The following is a 23746-nucleotide window of genomic DNA, read 5'->3' on the forward strand; positions in this document are numbered from 1 at the left end:
GCATACTATCTGAATCATTAAAGAAAAACATAATTGAGGTGCGCAACAATGGAATATGGTACTTAGCATAAAAACATTTTTTGTGCTAGCAATACACGTGGCCCCTCATTTGATGCGGCTTGGTGTGTTCATTTAGAAATATTTAGTTTATATACCATATGCATCATCAGTGAAGGAATCAGAGTCTGAGTTCATACAGAACTCAGCTGCTTCCTCAGCACTGAGACGCTTAGCCATAATTCTCTTTACAATATAAATAGAAATTTTTTCAGGAATTATGTTGCTATAAAATATGTAATATTTATAAAAATAAAGCTTCTTTGCGGTAAAAATACAGAAGTTTTGAAAGATGGAGAGAGCTGCGTAAAGAGGGTGTTTTACTCATCTTCCATGCATGCTAAGACTGATTATAAAAATACTAGTCCTAAAGCCTGTTCACATGGGCCATTTTTTGAGTACAGCAGTCCCACCCCTTGTGCTCTCTCCCTCCCCCTCTCTTTTGCGCTCTCTCTCTCCCCCTCTCTCTCTCTCCCCCTCTCTTTTGCTCTCTCTCTCTCCCCCTCTCTTTTGCTCTCTCTCTCTCCCCCCTCTCTTTTGCTCTCTCTCTCTCCCCCTCTCTTTTGCGCTCTCTCTCTCCCCCTCTCTTTTGCTCTCTCTCTCTCCCCCTCTCTTTTGCTCTCTCTCTCTCCCCCTCTCTTTTGCTCTCTCTCTCTCCCCCTCTCTTTTGCTCTCTCTCTCTCCCCCTCTCTTTTGCTCTCTCTCTCCCCCTCTCTTTTGCTCTCTCTCTCCCCCTCTCTTTTGCTCTCTCTCTCCCCCTCTCTTTTGCTCTCTCTCCCCCTCTCTATTGCTCTCTCTCCCCCTTTCTATTGCTCTCTCTCCCCCTCTCTATTGCTCTCTCTCCCCCTCTCTATTGCTCGCTCTCTCTCCCCCTCTCTATTGCTTTTTCTCTCTCTCCCCCCCTCTCTATTGCTCTCTCTCTCCCCCCCTCTCTATTGCTCTCTCTCTCCCCCTCTCTATTGCTCTCTCTCTCCCCCTCTCTATTGCTCGCTCTCTCTCCCCCCCCTCTCTATTGCTCGCTCTCTCTCCCCCCCCCCTCTCTATTGCTCGCTCTCTCTCCCCCTCTCTCTATTGCTCTCTCTCCCCCTCTCTCTATTGCTAGCGCTCTCTCCCCCTCTCTCTATTGCTCTCTCTCTCCCCCTCTCTCTATTGCTCTCTCTCTCCCCCTCTCTCTCTCCCCCTCTCTCTATTGCTCTCTCTCCCCCTCTCTCTCTCCCCCTCCTCTCTATTGCTCTCTCTCTCCCCCCCTCTCTATTGCTCTCTCTCTCCTCCCCGTCTTCCCCCCAGGAGTAATTATTTAAGTAATGATGTGGGATCAGGGTAAGTTATCCGGCCTAAGAGGGTAATGGCTGGGAGTCAAGGGCTGATGAATGTCCTATCTCCTTTCTAGGCCGGGGTACAAGTTCTAACTGTCACAGTTGGTAACAGGGCAAAGTGGATTGGTGCCTATAGCGATATGTATGCAGTTTGTGACCACTATAGTTATTCCAATCTTTAGCTCCCGGTCCAAGTTAGGCCCAAGTCTCAGACTAAATTTGCGGCTGTTATCCGGATCGGAGCGTGACGTCCGTTTTTCGGATCCGGAGTGTAGTGGCTATGTTTGGGTGGCCAGTTGCAGGGTTTATGCCTCTGTCGCTGCGATAGCCTGTCTGATGGATCACAATTTGTGTTGGGCAGTGATAGCGGCGGCCATTACGGCCTGGTGGATCCGGTAGGTATTTTTTTATGTCGGGCATCTTTAGGCCTTAAAAAAGGCCCAATACCTTCTCAGAAATTAAGAAGGGCAAGGGAGCTGATTTTGTCCTAGAGAGGGGTAGTTGGAGGCAGGATGGCCAGGATAGACAGCTGGATTTAGGGCCTTTATGGCGGAGCTCCGGTGTTATGCTGCGCTTATGTCAACAGCCGGCTCCGCCCCCTAAACCGATATTAATTTTTAAAAAATAAACAAGTCTTTATTTATATGCCTTTAGAGACCCCCAAATCCTTTATTTTTTTACTTTTTATTCCTTGGAAAGGGTAGACGATTACCTTACCAATGGTGGATCTGTAGCTGCTTAGATGCCTGAGATACAGGCATCTAAGCAGCATGCTCCCATCTCCCTATTACTGACAATTGTCAGTTTTAAAAAAAGTTGCGCAATGTCATCATGTAATTGCGCTTGACGTCACCGCGAGGGGTAGGAGTGGATGGGGGTCCTCAGACTTCAAATCAAGGAGGGAGTGGGAAAATTTGCAATGCCTCAGAGCCATCGTTTGCACTCAAAGGGTTAATGAAACATAACTAAAAAATAAATGAAATAATAACCAATACACATTTATTAATTTGTCTCCCTTTTCCAGAATTTTTTTTTTTTTTTTTTTAAAAACAATACCCCTTTCCATGATCCTGACACTGTGTGCTGTCAAAACTCTCAATACAGGAGAAAGCTCCATGCAAACACTCTCCCAAACATACTCAGCGATGGCCAGTATGACATCACTGTTAAAGATATGCACCAGTCCTAGTTGTAAACAATGTATCCAAAGCAATCAGACCTATAACTTCTTTGAGAAAAAGAAGTAGAGAAAAAGGGGACTTGTTTAAGCATTCTCTTCTTTTAATCCATTTGACATAAATAAAAAAGGACAATATGTTGATACCTGGATATCGATGCTTAGGGTCTCCATTTAAAACAACATCTGGAAGTTTGTTCATTATATTCTTTACTAGTCTGTCTGCAAGAATGCTGATTCTCCTGTGATCATACTAAAAGAAAGAAAGAACAAAAAAAATGTTTAGAAAATGTCCTACTTTTTTAAAAAAAAAAAAAGTGTAGAGGAAAAAAAAAACAAAGTGTAGAGGAACAAGTTTCATTAAAAAAAAAATTATATAGATTCCTGAGGTGAGAGATTAGACTTTAAAGGGACAGTTTACTTGTTTTTTATTGTTTAAAAAGATAGACAATGCCTTTATTATCCTTTCCCCAGCTTTAACAGAACCAACATTGTTATATTAATGTACTTTATAAACTCTAAATCTCTGCATGTTCCTAAGCCCTTGCAGGCCACCTCTTATCTCAGTGCATTTTATTAGCTTTTCACAGCCAGACAATGATAGCTCATGTGCGCTATATAGATAAAATTGTGCTCACTCCTGTAGAGTTATGTATTAACCAGCACTAATTGACTGAGATAAGGGGGCAGTCTGCAGGAGGCTTATATACAATGCGATCACAGAGATAACAGTGTTATGCAACACTGGGGAATGGGTTATAAAGGGATTATTTATATTTTAAACAATAACAAAATTCAAGTAGACTCTACCTTTAAGGGACAAAATGTTTAGTTATACATAATTAAACGACTTTGCAATATGTCATTCTTTTTTATTTTGCCCCCTTTCATGTAACGTTGCTCTGAAAATGGAGCAATTGCTAATTCTCTTGAAAAGCAAATGTTTTGTGGACTTTGGCTATTGAAAAACAAGTACAGTAAAAAGGATGCTAATTGTTTTATGTTAAGACTTGGCTAATGTGTTATTCTATAGCAACAGAAATACCTTCTAATTACAAGGTGTTTGCCGTCCCTTTAAGGCTACATGAGTAGAGCTTACCAATAGCTCTTCCTCAGCCACTTCGCAGGCAGCTCCAATGCCTACAGTAAGAGGAGCTGGAACAGTTCCGGATCTCAGACCTCTCTCTTGTCCCCCACCACTTATTAAGGCCTCCAGGCGGACTCTGGGACGCCGACGGACGTAAATTACTCCAATTCCTGTATATAACCATTTTAATTAATTCAGTATTAGTTTTTAGCTACTACCATTTGAACTAGACAAATACATTTGTGAAGCACATTTTAACAGAATGGTCAAAATATCACTAAATAGTGAATTTCAAAGCACAACAAGAGAACTGTAAAGCATAATAGAACAAAGTCTTACTGCCATGCAAGAACATATTTTACTAAACAATATAATTCTATGTATTTATTTAAATGAATGTATTTTTTCTGCAATACAAAGGGAGCTCCCTCTTTCATAATTTTTTTTAATTTATTTATTTAAAACTCTGTATAGGGACAAGACTTTGCAAGCATGAAAAGAAAGTGTTAATTGTTCAGAGCAGGAACATACATTTAAAAAAAATCTAAAAAAAATGACAATGTATGCCACTAAGACTTATTTTAATTACGTGATTAGATAATGGATACATTTTTTGCTTATGTAAAATGTTTTATGATAATGAACTGGTATACCTGACTCACTGTTCGAAAAATTAAAGGGAATTAATAGCTGAAAAATGACATGCTCTTCGCAAGAGCAACTCATTTTAAGACCATCATCCTTACATTACTGAGTGTTTAATCTTCATTACGGTGTTAAAGACACAGTAAAGGTGCTGCTCTGGTCCCGCGGAGCACTGCTGGCCCAAGTGTACCCCACCGCTAAGTCAATCAGCAGCGCTAGTACCACGATTAAGATGTGCAACTAGGGCTACTGATTAGCAATGGTTTCCCCTCAGGACCAGCAGCACTTCTACTGCTGTCAAGTAATTTTGTAACTATCATGGCCTTTTAACGAGCAGCACCACTTTGTAACCAATTCTGCTCATGATTTAATGATTCATTTTTAATGTAAGGCATCACAACCCCCAACATTTAGTTATTTTAAATGAAGAGATCTATATAATTTTTTTTTTTTTTTATTTTTTTTTTTAAAAAACAGGTCATTTAAAATGATATTAAAACAAATAGGAAATGTATGTGCACATCTTATCATTATGGGCAGATAAATAACTGAGACATGAAAAAACTAAATTTATGCTTACCTGATAAATTACTTTCTTTTACGATATGACGAGTCCACGGATTTCATCCTTACTTGTGGGATATTAACCTCCTGCTAACAGGAAGTGGCAAAGAGCACCACAGCAGAGCTGTATATATAGCCCCTCCCTTCCCCTCCACCTCCAGTCATTCGGCTGAAGGTTATAGGAAGAGAAAAGGAAAGGCTAAAAAGGTGCAGAGGTGACTGAAGTTTTCAAAAAATAAAATAAATCTGTCATAAAATAACAGGGTGGGCCGTGGACTCGTCATATTGTAAAATAAATTAATTTATCAGGTAAGCATAAATTTAGTTTTCTTTTACAAAGATATGACGAGTCCACGGATTTCATCCTTACTTGTGGGAAACCAATACCAAAGCAATAGGACACGGATGAAAGGGAGGGACAAGACAGAGACCTAAACAGAAGGCACCAATGCTTGAAGAATCTTTCTCCCAAAGATATCCTCAGAAGAAGCAATATCAAATTTGGAAAATTTGGAAAAAGTGTAAAGGGACGACCAAGTCGCAGCCTTACAAATCTGTTCAACAGATGCATTGCCCATGTGGAAGCCACAGCCCTAGTAGAATGAGCCGTAATTCTTTCAGGAGGCTGCCGTCCAGCAGTCTCATATGCCAGGCGAATGATACTTCTCAGCCAAAAAGAAAGAGAGGTAGCCGTAGCTTTCTGACCCCTACGCTTTCCAGAATAAACAATGAATAATGAAGATGACTGACGGAAATCCTTAGTTGCCTGTAAGTAAAATTTTAAAGGCACGGACCACGTCCAAATTATGTAACAGACGCTCCTTCTTAGAAGAAGGATTAGGACACAAGGAAGGAACAACAATTTCCTGATTAATATTCTTATTCGAAACAACCTTAGGAAGAAATACAGGTTTGGTACGTAAAACCACCTTATCAGAATGAAAAATGAGATAAGGCAAATCACACTTCAACGCTGAAAGCTCAGAAACTCTTTGAGCAGAAGAAATAGCAACCAGAAAAAGAACTTTCCAAGATAAAAGTTTAATATCTATGGAATGCATAGGTTCAAAACGGAAGACCTTGAAGAACTTGAAGAACTAAATTCAAACTCCAGGGAGGAGTAAAAGGTCTAAATACAGGCTTAATTCTAGATAGAGCCTGACAAAAAAGACTGAACATCTGGTACATTTGCCAAACGTTTGTGAAACAAAATTGACAAAGCTGAAATTTGTCCCTTTAAGGAACTCGCTGATAACCCTTTCTACAATTCTTCTTGAAGAAAAGAGAGAATCCTAGGAATCCTAACCTTACTCCATGAGTAACCCTTTACACCAATAAAGATATTTACGCCATATCTTATGATAGATTTTTCAAGTGACAGGCTTTCTAGCCTGAATCAAAGTATTGATGACTGAATCAGAGAATCCTCGCTTCGATAAATTCAAGCATTCAATCTCCACGCAGTCAGCTGCAGAGAAATTAGATTTGGATGTTGGAAAGGCCCTTGAATGAGAAGGTCCTGTTTCAATGGAAGTTTCCACGGTGGCAGAGACGACATGTCCACTAGATCCGCATACCAAATCCTGCGTGGCCATGCAGGCGCTATCAGGATCACTGAAGCTATCTCCTGTTTGATTCGAGCAATCACGCGTGGGAGGAGAGGAAACGGCGGAAACACATAAGCTAGGCTGAACAACCAAGGCACTGCCAAGGCATCTATCAGTTCGGCCTGAGGATCCCTTGACCGGGATCCGTAACTTGGAAGCTTGGCATTCTGACGAGATGCCATCAAATCCAATTCCGGTCTGCCCCATCTGAGAATCAATGAGGCAATTACCTCCGGATGAAGTTCCCACTCCCCCGGATGAAAAGTCTGTCGACTTAGAAAATCTGCTTCCCAGTTCTCTACCCCTGGGATGTAGATCGCTGACAGATGACAAGAGTGGGCCTCTGCCCAACTGATTATCTTGGATACTTCTATCATCGTTAAGGAACTCCTTGTTCCCCCCCTGATGATTGACATATGCCACAGTCGTGATGTTGTCCGACTGGAATCTGATGAATCTGGCCGAAGCCAACTGAGGCCACGCCTGAAGCGCATTGAATATTGCCCTCAGTTCCAGAATATTGATTGGAAGTAGAAACTCCACTTGAGCCCAAACACCCTGAGCCTTCAGGGAATTCCAAACTGCACCCCAGCCCAGAAGGCTGGCATCTGTTGTCACTATCGCCTACGAGGGTTTGCGGAAAAAAGTCTCCTGGGACAGATGATCCAGCGACAACCACCAAAGAAGTAAGTTTCTGGTCTCTTGATCCAGAATTATCTGAGGAGATAAATCCGCATAATCCCCATTCCACTGACCGAGCATGCACAGTTGCAGTGGTTTGAGATGAAAGCAAGCAAACGGAACGATGTCCATTGCCGCTACCATTAATCCAATTACCTCCATACACTGAGCCACTGATGGCCGAGGAATGGACTGAAGTGCTCGGCAAGTATTCAGAATCTTTGATTTTCTGACCTCCGTCAGAAATACTTTCATGGCTACCGAGTCTATCAGAGTTCCCAAGAAAGGAACCCTAGTCTGTGGGACAAGTGAACTCTTCTCTATGTTCACCTTCCAGCCGTGAGTTCTCAGAAAAGACAACACCGTCCGTGTGAGATTTTGTCAGATGATATGTTGACGCCTGAATCAGAATATCGTCCAGATAAGGCGCCACTGCTATGCCTCGCGGTCTGAGAACCGCCAAAAGAGACCCTAGAACCTTTGTGAAGATTCTGGGTGCTGTGGCCAACCCGAAAGGAAGAGCCACGAACTGATAATGTTTGTCCAAGAAGGCAAACCTTAGAAACCGATGATGATCTTTGTGGATTGGAATATGAAGGTAAGCATCCTTCAAATCCACGGTAGTCATATACTGGATCGTTCGAATTGTCTCCATCTTGAATGATGGAACTCTTAGAAATTTGTTTAGACACTTGAGGTCCAAAATGGGTCTGAACGTTCCCTCTTTTTTGGGAACCACAAATAGGTTTGAGTAAAACCCCTGTCCCTGTTCCAATCTTGGAACTGGACAGATTACTCCAATAGTAAAAAGGTCTTTTACACAGCGTAAGAACGCCTCTCTTTTTATCTGGCTTGCAGATAATTTTGAAAGATGAAATTCCCTCTTGGGAGAAAATCCTTGAATTCCAATTGATAACCGTGGGTCACTATTTCTACTGCCCAGGAATCCTGAACATCTCTTGCCCAAGCCTGAGCAAAGAAAGAAAGTCTGCACCCTACTAGATCCGGTCCCAAATCGGGGGCCACCCTTTCATGCTGTCTTAGGACCAGCAGTAGGCTTTTTGGATTGTTTACCCTTAATCCAGTTCTGATTGGGTCTCCAGACTGACTTAGATTGGGAAAAATTCCCTTCCTGCTTTGTGGAAGAAAAAGAAGCGGGGGGGTCCTCCTTTAAAGTTCCAAAAGGAACGAAAATTGTTCTGTTTACCCCTCATTTACCTCCTGTAATATCAGAAATGATTTCCTTCAATTCTGGCCCAAAAAGGGTCTTACCTTTAAAGGGAATAGCTAAAAGCTTATGTTTTGATGACACATCAGCAGACCAAGATTTGAGCCACTCTACATGCTCTATGTGCTAAAATAGCAAATCCTGCATTTTTTGCCGCTAATTTAGCAATTTGAAAAGCGGCATCAGTAATAAAAGAATTAGCTATCTTAAGAGCCTTAATTCTATCTAAAATGTCATCTAATGGAGTCTCAACCTTAAGAGACTCTTCTAGAGCCTCAAATCAAAAAGCTGCTGCAGTAGTTACTGGAACAATGTAAGCCGTAGGTTGTAAAAGAAAACCCTGACTAACAAATAATTTCTTTAGTAGACCCTCTAATTTCTTATCCGTAGGGTCCTTGAAAGCACAACTATCCTCAATGGGTATAGTAGTACGCTTAGCTAGGGAAGATATAGCTCCCTCTACCTTAGGGACCGTTTGCCATGAGTCCCGAATGGTATCTGATATGGGAAACATTTTCTTAAAATTAGGAGAGGGAGAAAACGGTATACCTGGTCTATCCCATTCCTTTCTAATAATTTCCGAAATTATCTGAGGAACCGGAAAAACATCAGTGTAAGAAGGAACTTCCATATATTTATCTATTTTACAAAATTTCTCTGGAGGAAGCACAATAGGATCACAATCATACAGAGTCGCTAAAACCTCCCTAAGTAACAGGCGGAGGTGTTCAAACTTAAATGACATAGCATCCGAATCTGTCTGAGGCAAAACATTCCCTGAATCAGAAATTTCACCCTCAGACAGTAATTCCCTAATCCCCAACTCAAGAGCACTGTAAGGGAACATCGGAAATAGCTAATAAAGCATCAGTGGATTCAGTATTTACATTAATACTTGACCTATTGAGTTTACCCTGCAACACTGGTAATTTAGACAATACCTCTGTAAGAGTAGTTGACATAACTGCAGCCATCTCCTGCAGAGTAAAGGAATTAGACGCACTAGAAGTACTAGGCGTCGCTTGTGTGGGCATTAAAGGTTGTGACACTTGGGGAGAATTGGATGGCATATCCTGATTCTCTACAGACTGAGAATCATCCTTAGGCACACTTTATTTAAAATATGCTTTTTACATTGTAAGGCCCTTTCAGTACAAACTTACACAATGTTAGAGGGGGTTGCACAATGGCTTCTAAACACATAGAACAATGAGAAACCTCAATGTCAGACATGTTGAACAGACCAGTAATACCACAAAGTCGTTTAAACACTTATTTATAGCATAAAATGAACATTAGAAAAAAAACGTGTACTGTGCCTTTAAGAAAAGAAAAAGTGAACAATTTTTCCAAAATGCTCAAAAAACGTTAAATTACTGCACCCAGAAGCAAGGGCAGAAATAAGGCTTTAGAAGTACTTATATCAATAACTAGTCAAAAGATAGATAAAAACATAATTTATGTAAGAACTTACCTGATAAATTCATTTCTTTCATATTAGCAAGAGTCCATGAGCTAGTGACGTATGGGATATACATTCCTACCAGGAGGGGCAAAGTTTCCCAAACCTTAAAATGCCTATAAATACACCCCTCGCCACACCCACAATTCAGTTTAACGAATAGCCAAGAAGTGGGGTGATAAGAAAGGAGCGAAAGCATTAAAAATAAGGAATTGGAATAATTGTGCTTTATACAAAAAAAATCATAACCACCACAAAAAAAGGGTGGGCCTCATGGACTCTTGCTAATATGAAAGAAATGAATTTATCAGGTAAGTTCTTACATAAATTATGTTTTCTTTCATGTAATTAGCAAGAGTCCATGAGCTAGTGACGTATGGGATAGCAGATACCCAAGATGTGGAGCTTCCACGCAAGAGTCTCTAGAGAGGGAGGGATAAAATAAAGACAGCCAATTCCGCTGAAAAAAATAATCCACAACCCAAATCAAAAGTTTTGATCTTTATAATGAAAAAAACTGAAATTATAAGCAGACGAATCAAACAAACAGCTGCCTGAAGTACTTTTCTACCAAAAACTGCTTCAGAAGAAGAAAACACATCAAAATGGTAGAATTTAGTAAAAGTATGCAAAGAAGACCAAGTTGCTGCTTTGCAAATCTGATCAACGGAAGCTTCATTCCTAAAAGCCCAGGAAGTAGAAACTGACCTAGTAGAATGAGCCGTAATCCTTTGAGGCGGGGATTTACCCGACTCCACATAAGCATGATGAATCAAAGACTTTAACCAAGACGCCAAAGAAATGGCAGAAGCCTTCTGACCTTTCTTGGAACCAGAAAAGATAACAAATAGACTGGAAGTCTTCCTAAAATCTTTAGTAGCTTCAACATAGTATTTCAAAGCTCTAACTACATCCAAAGAATGTAACGATCTTTCCTTAGAATTCTTAGGATAAGGACACAATGAAGGAACAATAATTTCTCTACTAATGTTGTTAGAATTCACAACCTTAGGTAAAAATTGAAATGAAGTCCGCAACACCGCCTTATCCTGATGAAAAATCAGAAAAGTAGATTCACAAGAAAGAGCAGATAACTCAGAAACTCTTCTAGCAGAAGAGATAGCCAAAAGGAACAACACTTTCCAGGAAACTAATTTAATATCCAGAGAATGCATAGGCTCAAACGGAGGAGCCTGCAAAGCTTTCAAAACCAAATTAAGACTCCAAGGAGGAGAGATTGACTTAATGACAGGTTTGATACGGACCAAAGCCTGTACAAAACAATGAATATCAGGAAGATTAGCAATCTTTCTGTGAAAAAGAACAGAAAGAGCAGAGATTTGTCCTTTCAAAGAACTTGCAGACAAACCCTTATCCAAACCATCCTGAAGAAATTGTAAAATTCTAGGAATTCTAAAAGAATGCCAAGAGAATTTATGAGAAGAACACCAAGAAATGTAAGTCTTCCAAACTCGATAATAAATCTTTCTAGATACAGATTTACGAGCCTGTAACATAGTATTAATCACTGAGTCAGAGAAACCTCTATGACTAAGTATTAAGCGTTCAATCTCCATACCTTCAAATTTAATGATTTGAGATCCTGATGGAAAAATGGACCTTGAGATAGAAGGTCTGGCCTTAATGGAAGTGTCCAAGGTTGGCAACTGGCCATCCGAACGTGATCCGCAAACCAAAACCTGTGTGGCCATGCTGGAGCCACCAACAGTACAAATGAACGCTCCATTAGAATTTTGGAAATTACTTTTGGAAGAAGAACTAGAGGCGGAAAGATATAAGCAGGATGGTAATTCCAAGGAAGCGACAACGCATCCACTGCTTCCGCCTGAGGATCCCTGGATCTGGACAGATACCTGGGAAGTTTCTTGTTTAGATGAGAGGCCATCAGATATATTTCTGGAAGACCCCAGATTTGAACAATCTGAAGAAAACCTCTGGATGAAGAGACCATTCGCCCGGATGTAACGTCTGGCGACTGAGATAATCCGCTTCCCAATTGTCTACACCTGGGATGTGAACCGCAGAAATTAGACAGGGGCTGGATTCCGCCCATACAAGTATCCAAGATACTTCTTTCATTGCTTGAGGACTGTGAGCCCCACCTTGATGATTGATATATGCCACGGTTGTGACATTGTCTGTCTGAAAAAAAATAAACGATTCTCTCTTCAGAAGAGGCCAGAACTGAAGAGCTCTGAAAAATCGCACAGAGTTCCAAAATGTTGATTGGTAATCTCGCCTCCTGAGATTCCCAAACCCCCTGCGCTGTCAGAGATCCCCATACAGCTCCCCAACCTGATAGACTCGCATTTGTTGAGATCACAGTCCAGGTTGGACGAACAAAAGAGGCCCCTTGAAATAAACGATGGTGATCCATCCACCAAGTTAGAGATGATCGAACATTGGGATTTAAGGATATTAATTGTGATATCCTTGTATAATCCCTGCACCACTGGATCAGAATACAAAGCTGGAGTGGTCTCATGTGAAAACGAGCAAAAGGGATTGCGTCCGATGCAGCAGTCATGAGACCTAGAATTTCCATGCATAATGCTACCGAAGGGAACAATTGAGACTGAAGGTTTAGACAGGCTGAAACCAATTTCAGACGTCTCTTTTCTGTCAGAGACAAAGTCATGGACACTGAATCTATTTGGAAACCTAAAAAGGTTACTCTTGTCTGAGGAATCAAGGAACTCTTTGGTAAATTGATCCTTCAACCATGTCTTTGAAGAAACAACACAAGTTGATTCGTATGAGATTCTGCAGAATGTAAAGACTGAGCAAGTACCAAGATATCGTCCAAATAAGGAAATACTGCAATACCCTGTTCTCCGATTACAGAGAGAAGGGCACCGAGAACCTTCGAAAAGATCCTTGGCGCTGTTGCTAGGCCAAATGGAAGAGCAATAAACTGGTAATGCTTGTCTAGAAAAGAGAATCTCAGAAACTGATAGTGATCTGGATGAATTGGAATATGAAGATATGCATCCTGTAAGTCTATTGTAGACATATAATGCCCTTGCTGAACAAAAGGCAGAATAGTCCTTATAGTCACCATTTTGAATGTTGGTATCCTTACATAACTATTCAATATTTTTAGGTCCTGAACTGGTCTGAAAGAATTCTCTTTCTTTGGAACAATGAATAGATTTGAATAAAACCCCAGACCCTGTTCCAGAACTGGAACTGGTATAATTACCCCAGCTAACTCTAGGTCTGAAAAACATTTCAGAAACGCCTGAGCCTTCACTGGATTTACTGGAATGCGTGAGAGGAAAAATCTTCTCACAGGCGGTCTTACCTTGAAACCTATTCTGTACCCTTGTGAAACAATGTTCTGAATCCAAAGATTGTGAATCGAATTGATCCAAACATCTTTGAAAAATCGTAACCTGCCCCCTACCAGCTGCGCTGGAATGAGGGCCGCATCTTCATGCGGATTTAGGAGCTGGTTTTGACTTTCTAAAAGGCTTGGATTTATTCCAGACTGGAGAAGGTTTCCAAGCGGAAACTGTTCCTTTAAGGGAAGGGTCAGGCTTCTGCTCCTTACTCTGACGAAAGGAACGAAAACGATTAGCAGCCCTATATTTACCTTTAGATTTTTTGCCCTGGGGCAAAAAGGCTCCCTTCCCCCCAGTAACAGTTGAAATTATTGAATCCAACTGAGAACCAAACAACGTATTACCTTGGAAAGAGAGAGAAAGCAAAGTTGACTTAGAAGTCATGTCTACATTCCAAGATTTAAGCCATAAAGCTCTTCTAGCTAAAATAGCTAAAGACTTATACCGGACATCAACTATAATGATATCAAAAATGGCATCACAGACAAAGTTATTAGCATGTTGAAGAAGTTTAACAATGCTATAAGCATTATGGTCTGTCACTTGTTGCGCTAAAGCCTCCAACCAGGAAGTTGAAGCTGCAGCAACATCAGCCAAAGAGATAGCAGGTCTAAAAAGATTACCTGAACATAAATAAGCTTTTCTTAAAAAAGGTTCAATTTTCCTATCTAAAGGATCTTTAAACGAAGTGCTATCTGCCGTAGGAATAGCAGTACGTTTAGCAAGAGTAGAGATAGCCCCATCGACTTTAGGGATTTTATCCCAAAACTCCAATCTATCAGATGGCACAGGGTACAATTTCTTAAACCTTGGAGAAGGAGTAAATGAAGTACCCAGACTATCCCATTCCCTAGCAATCACATCTGAGATAGCATCAGGAACTGGAAAAACTTCCGGAATTAACACATGAGGTTTATAAACCGAATTTAAACGTTTAGCAGTTTTAGTATCAAGAGGACTTGACTCCTCCATATCTAATGCAATCAAAACTTCTTTAAGAAATGAACGAATAAACTCCATTTTAAATAAATATGAAGATTTATCAGTATCAATATCTGGGGAAGAATCCTCTGAACCAGAAAAATCCTCATCAGAAACAGATAAGTCAGAATGATGGCGGTCACCTAAAAATTCATCTGAAATGTGAGACGTTTTAAAAGACCTTTTACGTTTTTACTGGAAGGAGGAACAACAGACCGAGCCTTCCTAATAGAATTAGAAACAAATTCTTTAACATTAACAGGAACATCCTGAACACTAGATGTTGAAGGAACAACAACAGGTAAAGGATTATTACTAATGGAGACACAATCTGCATTGGAAAGTTTATCATGACAACTTGCACAAACTACAGCTGGAGGAACAGTTACCACAAGTTTACAACATATGCACTTAACTTTGGTAGAACCAGCATCAGGCAGCGTCTGTCCATTAGTGGATTGAGATCCAGGGTCAGGATGAGACATCTTGCAATATGTAATAGAAAAAACAACATATAAAGCAAAATTATCAAATTCCTTAAATGACAGTTTCAGGAATGGGAAAGAATGCCAAATAATAAGCTTCTAGAAACCAGAAGCAATGAAAGAGAGATGTTTAAATAATGTGAGTAAAAAAGTGAGACAAAAAAAAGACGCCCACATTTTTTGGCACCAAGATTTTTGGCGCCAAATACAACACCCATATTTTTGGCGCTAAAAGTGACGCCACATCCTCTGACGCCGAAAACAACGCCCAAATTTTTTGGCGCAAAAAAATGTCTGAATACGCATGCGTCAAAAAAAACGTTAGACAGAATACAACTTCCGGCGTCAATTACGGCGCCAGAAGTGACAAAGAAATTTTTTGCGCCAAAAATGACGTAATAAAAAGAAACATTTTCTGCCCCCGCGAGCCTAACAGCACGCAGGAAAAAATGGTCAAATAAAAAATTTTCAAGGTAAGAAAAAATAAATTGAAAGCATTATCCCAATAATGAAACTGACAGTCTGAATACTGATTATCCTGAATCAAGGCCAATATAAGTTTATAGAAATATTTAGAACTTTACATATAAAGTGCCCAACCATAGCTTAGAGTGTCACAAAAAAATAAGACTTACTTACCCCAGGACACTCATCTACATATAATAGATAGCCAAACCAGTACTGAAACGAGAATCAGTAGAGGTAATGGTATATAAGAGTATATCGTCGATCTGAAAAGGGAGGTAGGAGAAGAAATCTCTACGACCGATAACAGAGAACCTATTAAATAGATCCCCTAGAGGTAGACCATTGTATTCAAAACAGAATTTATGTTTACCTGATAAATTACTTTCTCCAACGGTGTGTCCGGTCCACGGCGTCATCCTTACTTGTGGGATATTCTCTTCCCCAACAGGAAATGGCAAAGAGCCCAGCAAAGCTGGTCACATGATCCCTCCTAGGCTCCGCCTTCCCCAGTCATTCGACCGACGTAAAGGAGGAATATTTGCATAGGAGAAATCATATGATACCGTGGTGACTGTAGTTAAAGAAAAAAAATTATCAGACCTGATTAAAAAACCAGGGCGGGCCGTGGACCGGACACACCGTTGGAGAAAGTAATTTATCAGGTAAACATAAATTCTGTTTTCTCCAACATAGGTGTGTCCGGTCCACGGCGTCATCCTTACTTGTGGGAACCAATACCAAAGCTTTAGAACACGGATGAAGGGAGGGAGCAAATCAGGTCACCTAAATGGAAGGCACCACGGCTTGCAAAACCTTTCTCCCAAAAATAGCCTCAGAAGAAGCAAAAGTATCAAACTTGTAAAATTTGGTAAAAGTGTGCAGTGAAGACCAAGTCGCTGCCTTACATATCTGATCAACAGAAGCCTCGTTCTTGAAGGCCCATGTGGAAGCCACAGCCCTAGTGGAATGAGCTGTGATTCTTTCAGGAGGCTGCCGTCCGGCAGTCTCATAAGCCAATCTGATGATGCTTTTAATCCAAAAAGAGAGAGAGGTAGAAGTTGCTTTTTGACCTCTCCTTTTACCAGAATAAACAACAAACAAGGAAGATGTTTGTCTAAAATCCTTTGTAGCATCTAAATAGAATTTTAGAGCGCGAACAACATCCAAATTGTGCAACAAACGTTCCTTCTTTGAAACTGGATTCGGACACAAAGAAGGGACGACTATCTCCTGGTTAATGTTTTTGTTAGAAACAACTTTCGGAAGAAAACCAGGTTTAGTACGTAAAACCACCTTATCTGCATGGAACACCAGATAAGGAGGAGAACACTGCAGAGCAGATAATTCTGAAACTCTTCTAGCAGAAGAAATTGCAACCAAAAACAAAACTTTCCAAGATAATAACTTAATATCAACGGAATGTAAGGGTTCAAACGGAACCCCCTGAAGAACTGAAAGAACTAAATTGAGACTCCAGGGAGGAGTCAAAGGTTTGTAAACAGGCTTGATTCTAACCAGAGCCTGAACAAAGGCTTGAACATCTGGCACAGCTGCCAGCTTTTTGTGAAGTAACACAGACAAGGCAGAAATCTGTCCCTTCAAGGAACTTGCAGATAATCCTTTCTCCAATCCTTCTTGAAGAAAGGATAGAATCTTAGGAATTTTTACCTTGTCCCAAGGGAATCCTTTAGATTCACACCAACAGATATATTTTTTCCATATTTTGTGGTAAATTTTTCTAGTTACAGGCTTTCTGGCCTGAACAAGAGTATTAATAACAGAATCTGAGAACCCTCGCTTTGATAAGATCAAGCGTTCAATCTCCAAGCATTCAGTTGGAGTGAGACCAGATTCGGATGTTCGAACGGACCTTGAACAAGAAGGTCTCGTCTCAAAGGTAGCTTCCATGGTGGAGCCGATGACATATTCACCAGGTCTGCATACCAAGTCCTGCGTGGCCACGCAGGAGCTATCAAGATCACCGATGCCCTCTCCTGATTGATCCTGGCTACCAGCCTGGGGATGAGAGGAAACGGCGGGAATACATAAGCTAGTTTGAAGGTCCAAGGTGCTACTAGTGCATCTACTAGAGTCGCCTTGGGATCCCTGGATCTGGACCCGTAGCAAGGAACCTTGAAGTTCTGACGAGAGGCCATCAGATCCATGTCTGGAATGCCCCACAGTTGAGTAATGTGGGCAAAGATTTCCGGATGGAGTTCCCACTCCCCCGGATGTAATGTCTGACGACTCAGAAAATCCGCTTCCCAATTTTCCACTCCTGGGATGTGGATTGCAGACAAGTGGCAGGAGTGAGTCTCCGCCCATTGAATGATTTTGGTCACTTCTTCCATCGCCAGGGAACTCCTTGTTCCCCCCTGATGGTTGATGTACGCAACAGTCGTCATGTTGTCTGATTGAAACCGTATGAACTTGGCCTTTGCTAGCTGAGGCCAAGCCTTGAGAGCATTGAGTATCGCTCTCAGTTCCAGAATATTTATCGGTAGAAGAGATTCTTCCCGAGACCAAAGACCCTGAGCTTTCAGGAGTCCCCAGACCGCGCCCCAGCCCATCAGACTGGCGTCGGTCGTGACAATGACCCACTCTGGTCTGCGGAAGCTCATCCCCTGTGACAGGTTGTCCAGGGACAGCCACCAACGGAGTGAATCTCTGGTCCTCTGATTTACTTGTATCGTCGGAGACAAGTCTGTATAGTCCCCATTCCACTGACTGAGCATGCACAGTTGTAATGGTCTTAGATGAATGCGCGCAAAAGGAACTATGTCCATTGCCGCTACCATCAAACCTATTACTTCCATGCACTGCGCTATGGAAGGAAGAGGAACGGAATGAAGTGTTTGACAAGAGTTTAGAAGTTTTGTTTTTCTGGCCTCTGTCAGAAAAATCCTCATTTCTAAGGAGTCTATTATTGTTCCCAAGAAGGGAACCCTCGTTGACGGAGATAGAGAACTCTTTTCTACGTTCACTTTCCATCCGTGAGATCTGAGAAAGGCCAGGACAATGTCCGTGTGAGCCTTTGCTAGAGGAAGGGACGACGCTTGAATCAGAATGTCGTCCAAGTAAGGTACTACTGCAATGCCCCTTGGTCTTAGCACCGCTAGAAGGGACCCTAGTACCTTTGTGAAAATCCTTGGAGCAGTGGCTAATCCGAACGGAAGTGCCACAAACTGGTAATGCTTGTCCAGGAATGCGAACCTTAGGAACCGATGATGTTCCTTGTGGATAGGAATATGTAGATACGCATCCTTTAAATCCACCGTGGTCATGAATTGACCTTCCTGGATGGAAGAATTGTTCGAATGGTTTCCATTTTGAACGATGGAACCTTGAGAAACTTGTTTAGGATCTTGAGATCTAAGATTGGTCTGAACGTTCCCTCTTTTTTGGGAACTACGAACAGATTGGAGTAGAACCCCATCCCTTGTTCTCCTAATGGAACAGGATGAATCACTCCCATTTTTAACAGGTCTTCTACACAATGTAAGAATGCCTGTTTTTTTATGTGGTCTGAAGACAATTGAGACCTGTGGAACCTCCCCCTTGGGGGAAGCCCTTTGAATTCCAGAAGATAACCTTGGGAGACTATTTCTAGCGCCCAAGGATCCAGAACATCTCTTGCCCAAGCCTGAGCGAAGAGAGAGAGTCTGCCCCCCACCAGATCCGGTCCCGGATCGGGGGCCAACATCTCATGCTGTCTTGGTAGCAGTGGCAGGTTTCTTGGCCTGCTTTCCCTTGTTCCAGCCTTGCATTGGTCTCCAGGCTGGCTTGGCTTGAGAAGTATTACCCTCTTGCTTAGAGGACGTAGCACTTGGGGCTGGTCCGTTTCTACGAAAGGGACGAAAATTAGGTTTATTTTTGGCCTTGAAAGACCTATCCTGAGGAAGGGCGTGGCCCTTGCCCCCAGTGATATCAGAGATAATCTCTTTCAAGTCAGGGCCAAACAGCGTTTTCCCCTTGAAAGGAATGTTAAGCAATTTGTTCTTGGAAGACGCATCCGCTGACCAAGATTTTAACCAAAGCGCTCTGCGCGCCACAATAGCAAACCCAGAATTTTTCGCCGCTAACCTAGCCAATTGCAAAGTGGCGTCTAGGGTGAAAGAATTAGCCAATTTAAGAGTACGGATTCTGTCCATAATCTCCTCATAAGAAGGAGAATTACTAGTGATCGCCTTTTCTAGCTCATCGAACCAGAAACACGCGGCTGTAGTGACAGGGACAATGCATGAAATTGGTTGTAGAAGGTAACCTTGCTGAACAAACATCTTTTTAAGCAAACCTTCTAATTTTTTATCCATAGGATCTTTGAAAGCACAACTATCTTCTATGGGTATAGTGGTGCGTTTGTTTAAAGTAGAAACCGCCCCCTCGACCTTGGGGACTGTCTGCCATAAGTCCTTTCTGGGGTCGACCATAGGAAACAATTTTTTAAATATGGGGGGAGGGACGAAAGGTATACCGGGCCTTTCCCATTCTTTATTTACAATGTCCGCCACCCGCTTGGGTATAGGAAAAGCTTCGGGGGGCCCCGGGACCTCTAGGAACTTGTCCATTTTATATAGTTTCTCTGGGATGACCAAATTCTCACAATCATCCAGAGTGGATAACACCTCCTTAAGCAGAGCGCGGAGATGTTCCAACTTAAATTTAAATGTAATCACATCAGGTTCAGCTTGTTGAGAAATTTTCCCTGAATCTGAAATTTCTCCCTCAGACAAAACCTCCCTGGCCCCCTCAGACTGGTGTAGGGGCCCTTCAGAAACAATATCATCAACGTCCTCATGCTCTTCAGTATTTTCTAAAACAGAGCAGTCGCGCTTTCGCTGATAAGTGGGCATTTTGGCTAAAATGTTTTTGATAGAATTATCCATTACAGACGTTAATTGTTGCATAGTAAGGAGTATTGGCGCGCTAGATGTACTAGGGGCCTCTTGTGTGGGCAAGACTGGTGTAGACGAAGGAGGGGATGATGCAGTACCATGCTTACTCCCCTCACTTGAGGAATCATCTTGGGCATCATTTTCTCTAAATTTTGTGTCACATAAATCACATCTATTTAAATGAGAAGGGACCTTGGCTTCCCCACATTCAGAACACAGTCTATCTGGCAGTTCAGACATGTTAAACAGGCATAAACTTGATAACAAAGTACAAAAAACGTTTTAAAATAAAACCGTTACTGTCACTTTAAATTTTAAACTGAACACACTTTATTACTGCAATTGCGAAAAAGTATGAAGGAATTGTTCAAAATTCACCAAAATTTCACCACAGTGTCTTAAAGCCTTAAAATTTTGGAAGCTTTAACCCTTAAAATAACGGAACCGGAGCCGTTTTTATATTTAACCCCTTTACAGTCCCTGGTATCTGCTTTGCTGAGACCCAACCAAGCCCAAAGGGGAATACGATACCAAATGACGCCTTCAGAAAGTCTTTTCTATGTATCAGAGCTCCTCACACATGCATCTGCATGTCATGCTTCTCAAAAACAAGTGCGCAATACAGGCACGAAAATGAGACTCTGCCTATGATTAGGGAAAGCCCCTAGAGAATAAGGTGTCCAATACAGTGCCTGCCGGTTATTTTACAAAATTCCCAAGATTAAAATAAATCCTCAAGGCTATGGAGTATAAAATATGTTTATATATAAATCGATTTAGCCCAGAAAATGTCTACAGTCTTAAAAAGCCCTTGTGAAGCCCTTATTTACTGTCTGTAATAAAATGGCTTACCGGATCCCATAGGGAAAATGACAGCTTCCAGCATTACATCGTCTTGTTAGAATGTGTCATACCTCAAGCAGCAAAAGTCTGCTCACTGTTCCCCCAACTGAAGTTAATTCCTCTCAACAGTCCTGTGTGGAACAGCCATCGATTTTAGTAACGGTTGCTAAAATCATTTTCCTCTTACAAACAGAAATCTTCATCTCTTTTCTGTTTCAGAGTAAATAGTACATACCAGCACTATTTTAAAATAACAAACTCTTGATTGAATAATAAAAACTACAGTTAAACACTAAAAAACTCTAAGCCATCTCCGTGGAGATGTTGCCTGTACAACGGCAAAGAGAATGACTGGGGTAGGCGGAGCCTAGGAGGGATCATGTGACCAGCTTTGCTGGGCTCTTTGCCATTTCCTGTTGGGGAAGAGAATATCCCACAAGTAAGGATGACGCCGTGGACCGGACACACCTATGTTGGAGAAATAGGCAATACTCTCTTCACATCCCTCTGACATTCGCTGCACTCTGAGAGGAAAACCGTGCTTCAACCTCTTGCGAAGCGCATATCAACGTAGAATCTAGAAAAAACTTACTTCACCACCTCCACGGGAGGCAAAGTTTGTAAAACTGAATTGTGGGTGTGGTGAGGGGTGTATTTATAGGCATTTTAAGGTTTGGGAAACTTTGCCCCTCCTGGTAGGAATGTATATCCCATACGTCACTAGCTCATGGACTCTTGCTAATTACATGAAAGAAAATACCCTCTGCACCTGGCCACAGCTCTGCTGTGGCGCCTACCTGCCCCCAGGGTACTTCAAAACAAGTTTCCAACCCTTCAGACCAGCTACACAGTCCAGGAGCCACCGAGTTACTGCTTGCTGCTGCTCAGCCTGAAGGAAGTGCATGAAAATAGGCTCCGCCCCTTAAGGTCAAAAGTCAGAGTAGGCCCAAACCAAACCGCATGGGAATGCGGTTTTGCACCAAAGTAAAAGCACACACAGAATACAACCCTCAAACATAAAAACAAACAAGTTTTAAGTGCCAAAAAATAAAAAAACATAAAACATCGTTTTTTACATTGTCTCCCATGTCACATAATGCCCAAATATCAACTAATGAAAAATATAATATAGGAACTCCAGGAATACCCCTCTTATTAAAATAGGTCTTACTGCTTACCCCATTCCCATACAGGGAAATAATGCCAGCCAGTTCTGATATACCAAGTCTCCTCAGAAAAAAAAAAGGCTGCACATACCTTAAATGCTGCTTGTAGAATGAAACCGGTCTCCACACTGAAGATGTCTCATGGTTACCTTCAGAAGTCTTGTGGGAACCAGCGTGGATCTTAGTTACAACTGCTAAGATCATCAAACCTCAGGGCAGAAATCTTCTTCCATATCCCCCTGAGGAAAATAGTACACACCGGTACCATTTAAAATAAAAAACTTCTTGATTGAAGAAACTAAAACTAACACCTCACTTTACTATGTCTTCCTAGTATAACACAGGCAAAGAGAATGACTGGAGGTGGAGGGAGGGGCTATATATACAGCTCTGCTGTGGTGCTCTTTGCCACTTCCTGTTAGCAAGAGGTTAATATCCCACAAGTAAGGCTGAAATCCGTGGACTTGTCATATCTTTGTAAAAAAAAAAAAAATTATATATATATATATATATATATATATATATATATATATATATATATATATATATATATATATGAAAAACTTTTATTCAGGATAGAACTCTTTTCTTTCTTTTGTTTCTGTTAGAAGCAACAGAGACAAAAAAAATAATATACTTTCAGACAGCTTTATATTTTCCATTGGTATTATACTAATGGATATGTCTTAGCCATAGCAACTACGGTTGCCACCTCAGCCATGTTTTCCTGGACACTTATGAGTTACACATGCTGCAGGGTGTGCAGAGAGGAACATGCATCGTGTTTCTGGACAGCACTATTCATATTCCTCCCTGCCCACCCTGCAGCATGTGTAACTTATAAGTGTTCTGTATTTTAAGGGACGGGTGGCACTCGTAATAGCAACTAAGAGTATTACCAACCAATACAAAAAAATAAATCAAATCTACTACAAGCTTGTGCTTCAGAACAGAGCAGAACAGAATATGCATTACCAAACAGCAACATGCTCCACTTTTCATGATCATCAGTCTAATGTGAAGACATGTTTTGATAGATAAATAATGCACAGAATACATATTCATACTTGCCTACTAAATAATTACCTTTGGGTCCATAGATTTTATGTCCACTTATACTCATAAGATCTATCTTCATTTGATTCACATTAATAGGAATTTTACCCACAGCCTGTGCAGCGTCTGTGTGAAAGAAAATCTTTCGCGAGCTGCATATCCTTCCTGCAAAGAGATCAGAATGTTGAGAGAAGGCTACAGTATAAATCGGCGAGTTTTGTTTTTCCTATGACAATTTTTTTTTCTTTCTCTACAACACATGAACATCCTATAAATTATGTGAATAAAGGGATGCATAGGCATATACATATTTGTGTGTTTCAATTATTCTATCATACTTGCAGGTTTTCTTCCCCTTTACCTTAAATGAACATTAAAATTCCCATAAAATGTTGCAAAATATTTTAATTATTGATTTTGCCTTCATTTCCTGCAACTTAAAAGGGACAGTAAAATAAAAATTTAACTTTCATGATTCAGATAAAGCATATAATTTAATTTAAACAACTCTAATATGCTTCAGTTCTCTTTGTACCCTTTGTTGAAAAGCATACCCTAGGTAAGCTCAGGATCAAAATAGAGCAAATATGGTCAGCCCTCCTTTTTTCACAATAAAAACATAATTTATGTAAGAACTTACCTGATAAATTCATTTCTTTCATA

General features: G+C 41.0%; 1 protein-coding gene across 1 annotated transcript in view; it reads right to left on the bottom strand.

Annotated features, from left to right (window-relative positions):
* NFS1 (NFS1 cysteine desulfurase) overlaps nucleotides 1–23746 on the bottom strand; it is a 177052-nt gene that overhangs the window by 107571 nt on the left and 45735 nt on the right. Inside the window, exons 7-9 of the mRNA XM_053695861.1 lie at nucleotides 23114–23248; nucleotides 3650–3807; nucleotides 2698–2803 (exon numbers count right to left, since the gene is read on the bottom strand). Coding sequence (XP_053551836.1) covers nucleotides 2698–2803; nucleotides 3650–3807; nucleotides 23114–23248 — 399 coding nt within the window. The remainder of the gene's footprint in view (nucleotides 1–2697; nucleotides 2804–3649; nucleotides 3808–23113; nucleotides 23249–23746) is intronic.

Source organism: Bombina bombina, chromosome 1 (genome assembly GCF_027579735.1).
Source record: "Bombina bombina isolate aBomBom1 chromosome 1, aBomBom1.pri, whole genome shotgun sequence".
Taxonomy (NCBI): domain Eukaryota; kingdom Metazoa; phylum Chordata; class Amphibia; order Anura; family Bombinatoridae; genus Bombina; species Bombina bombina.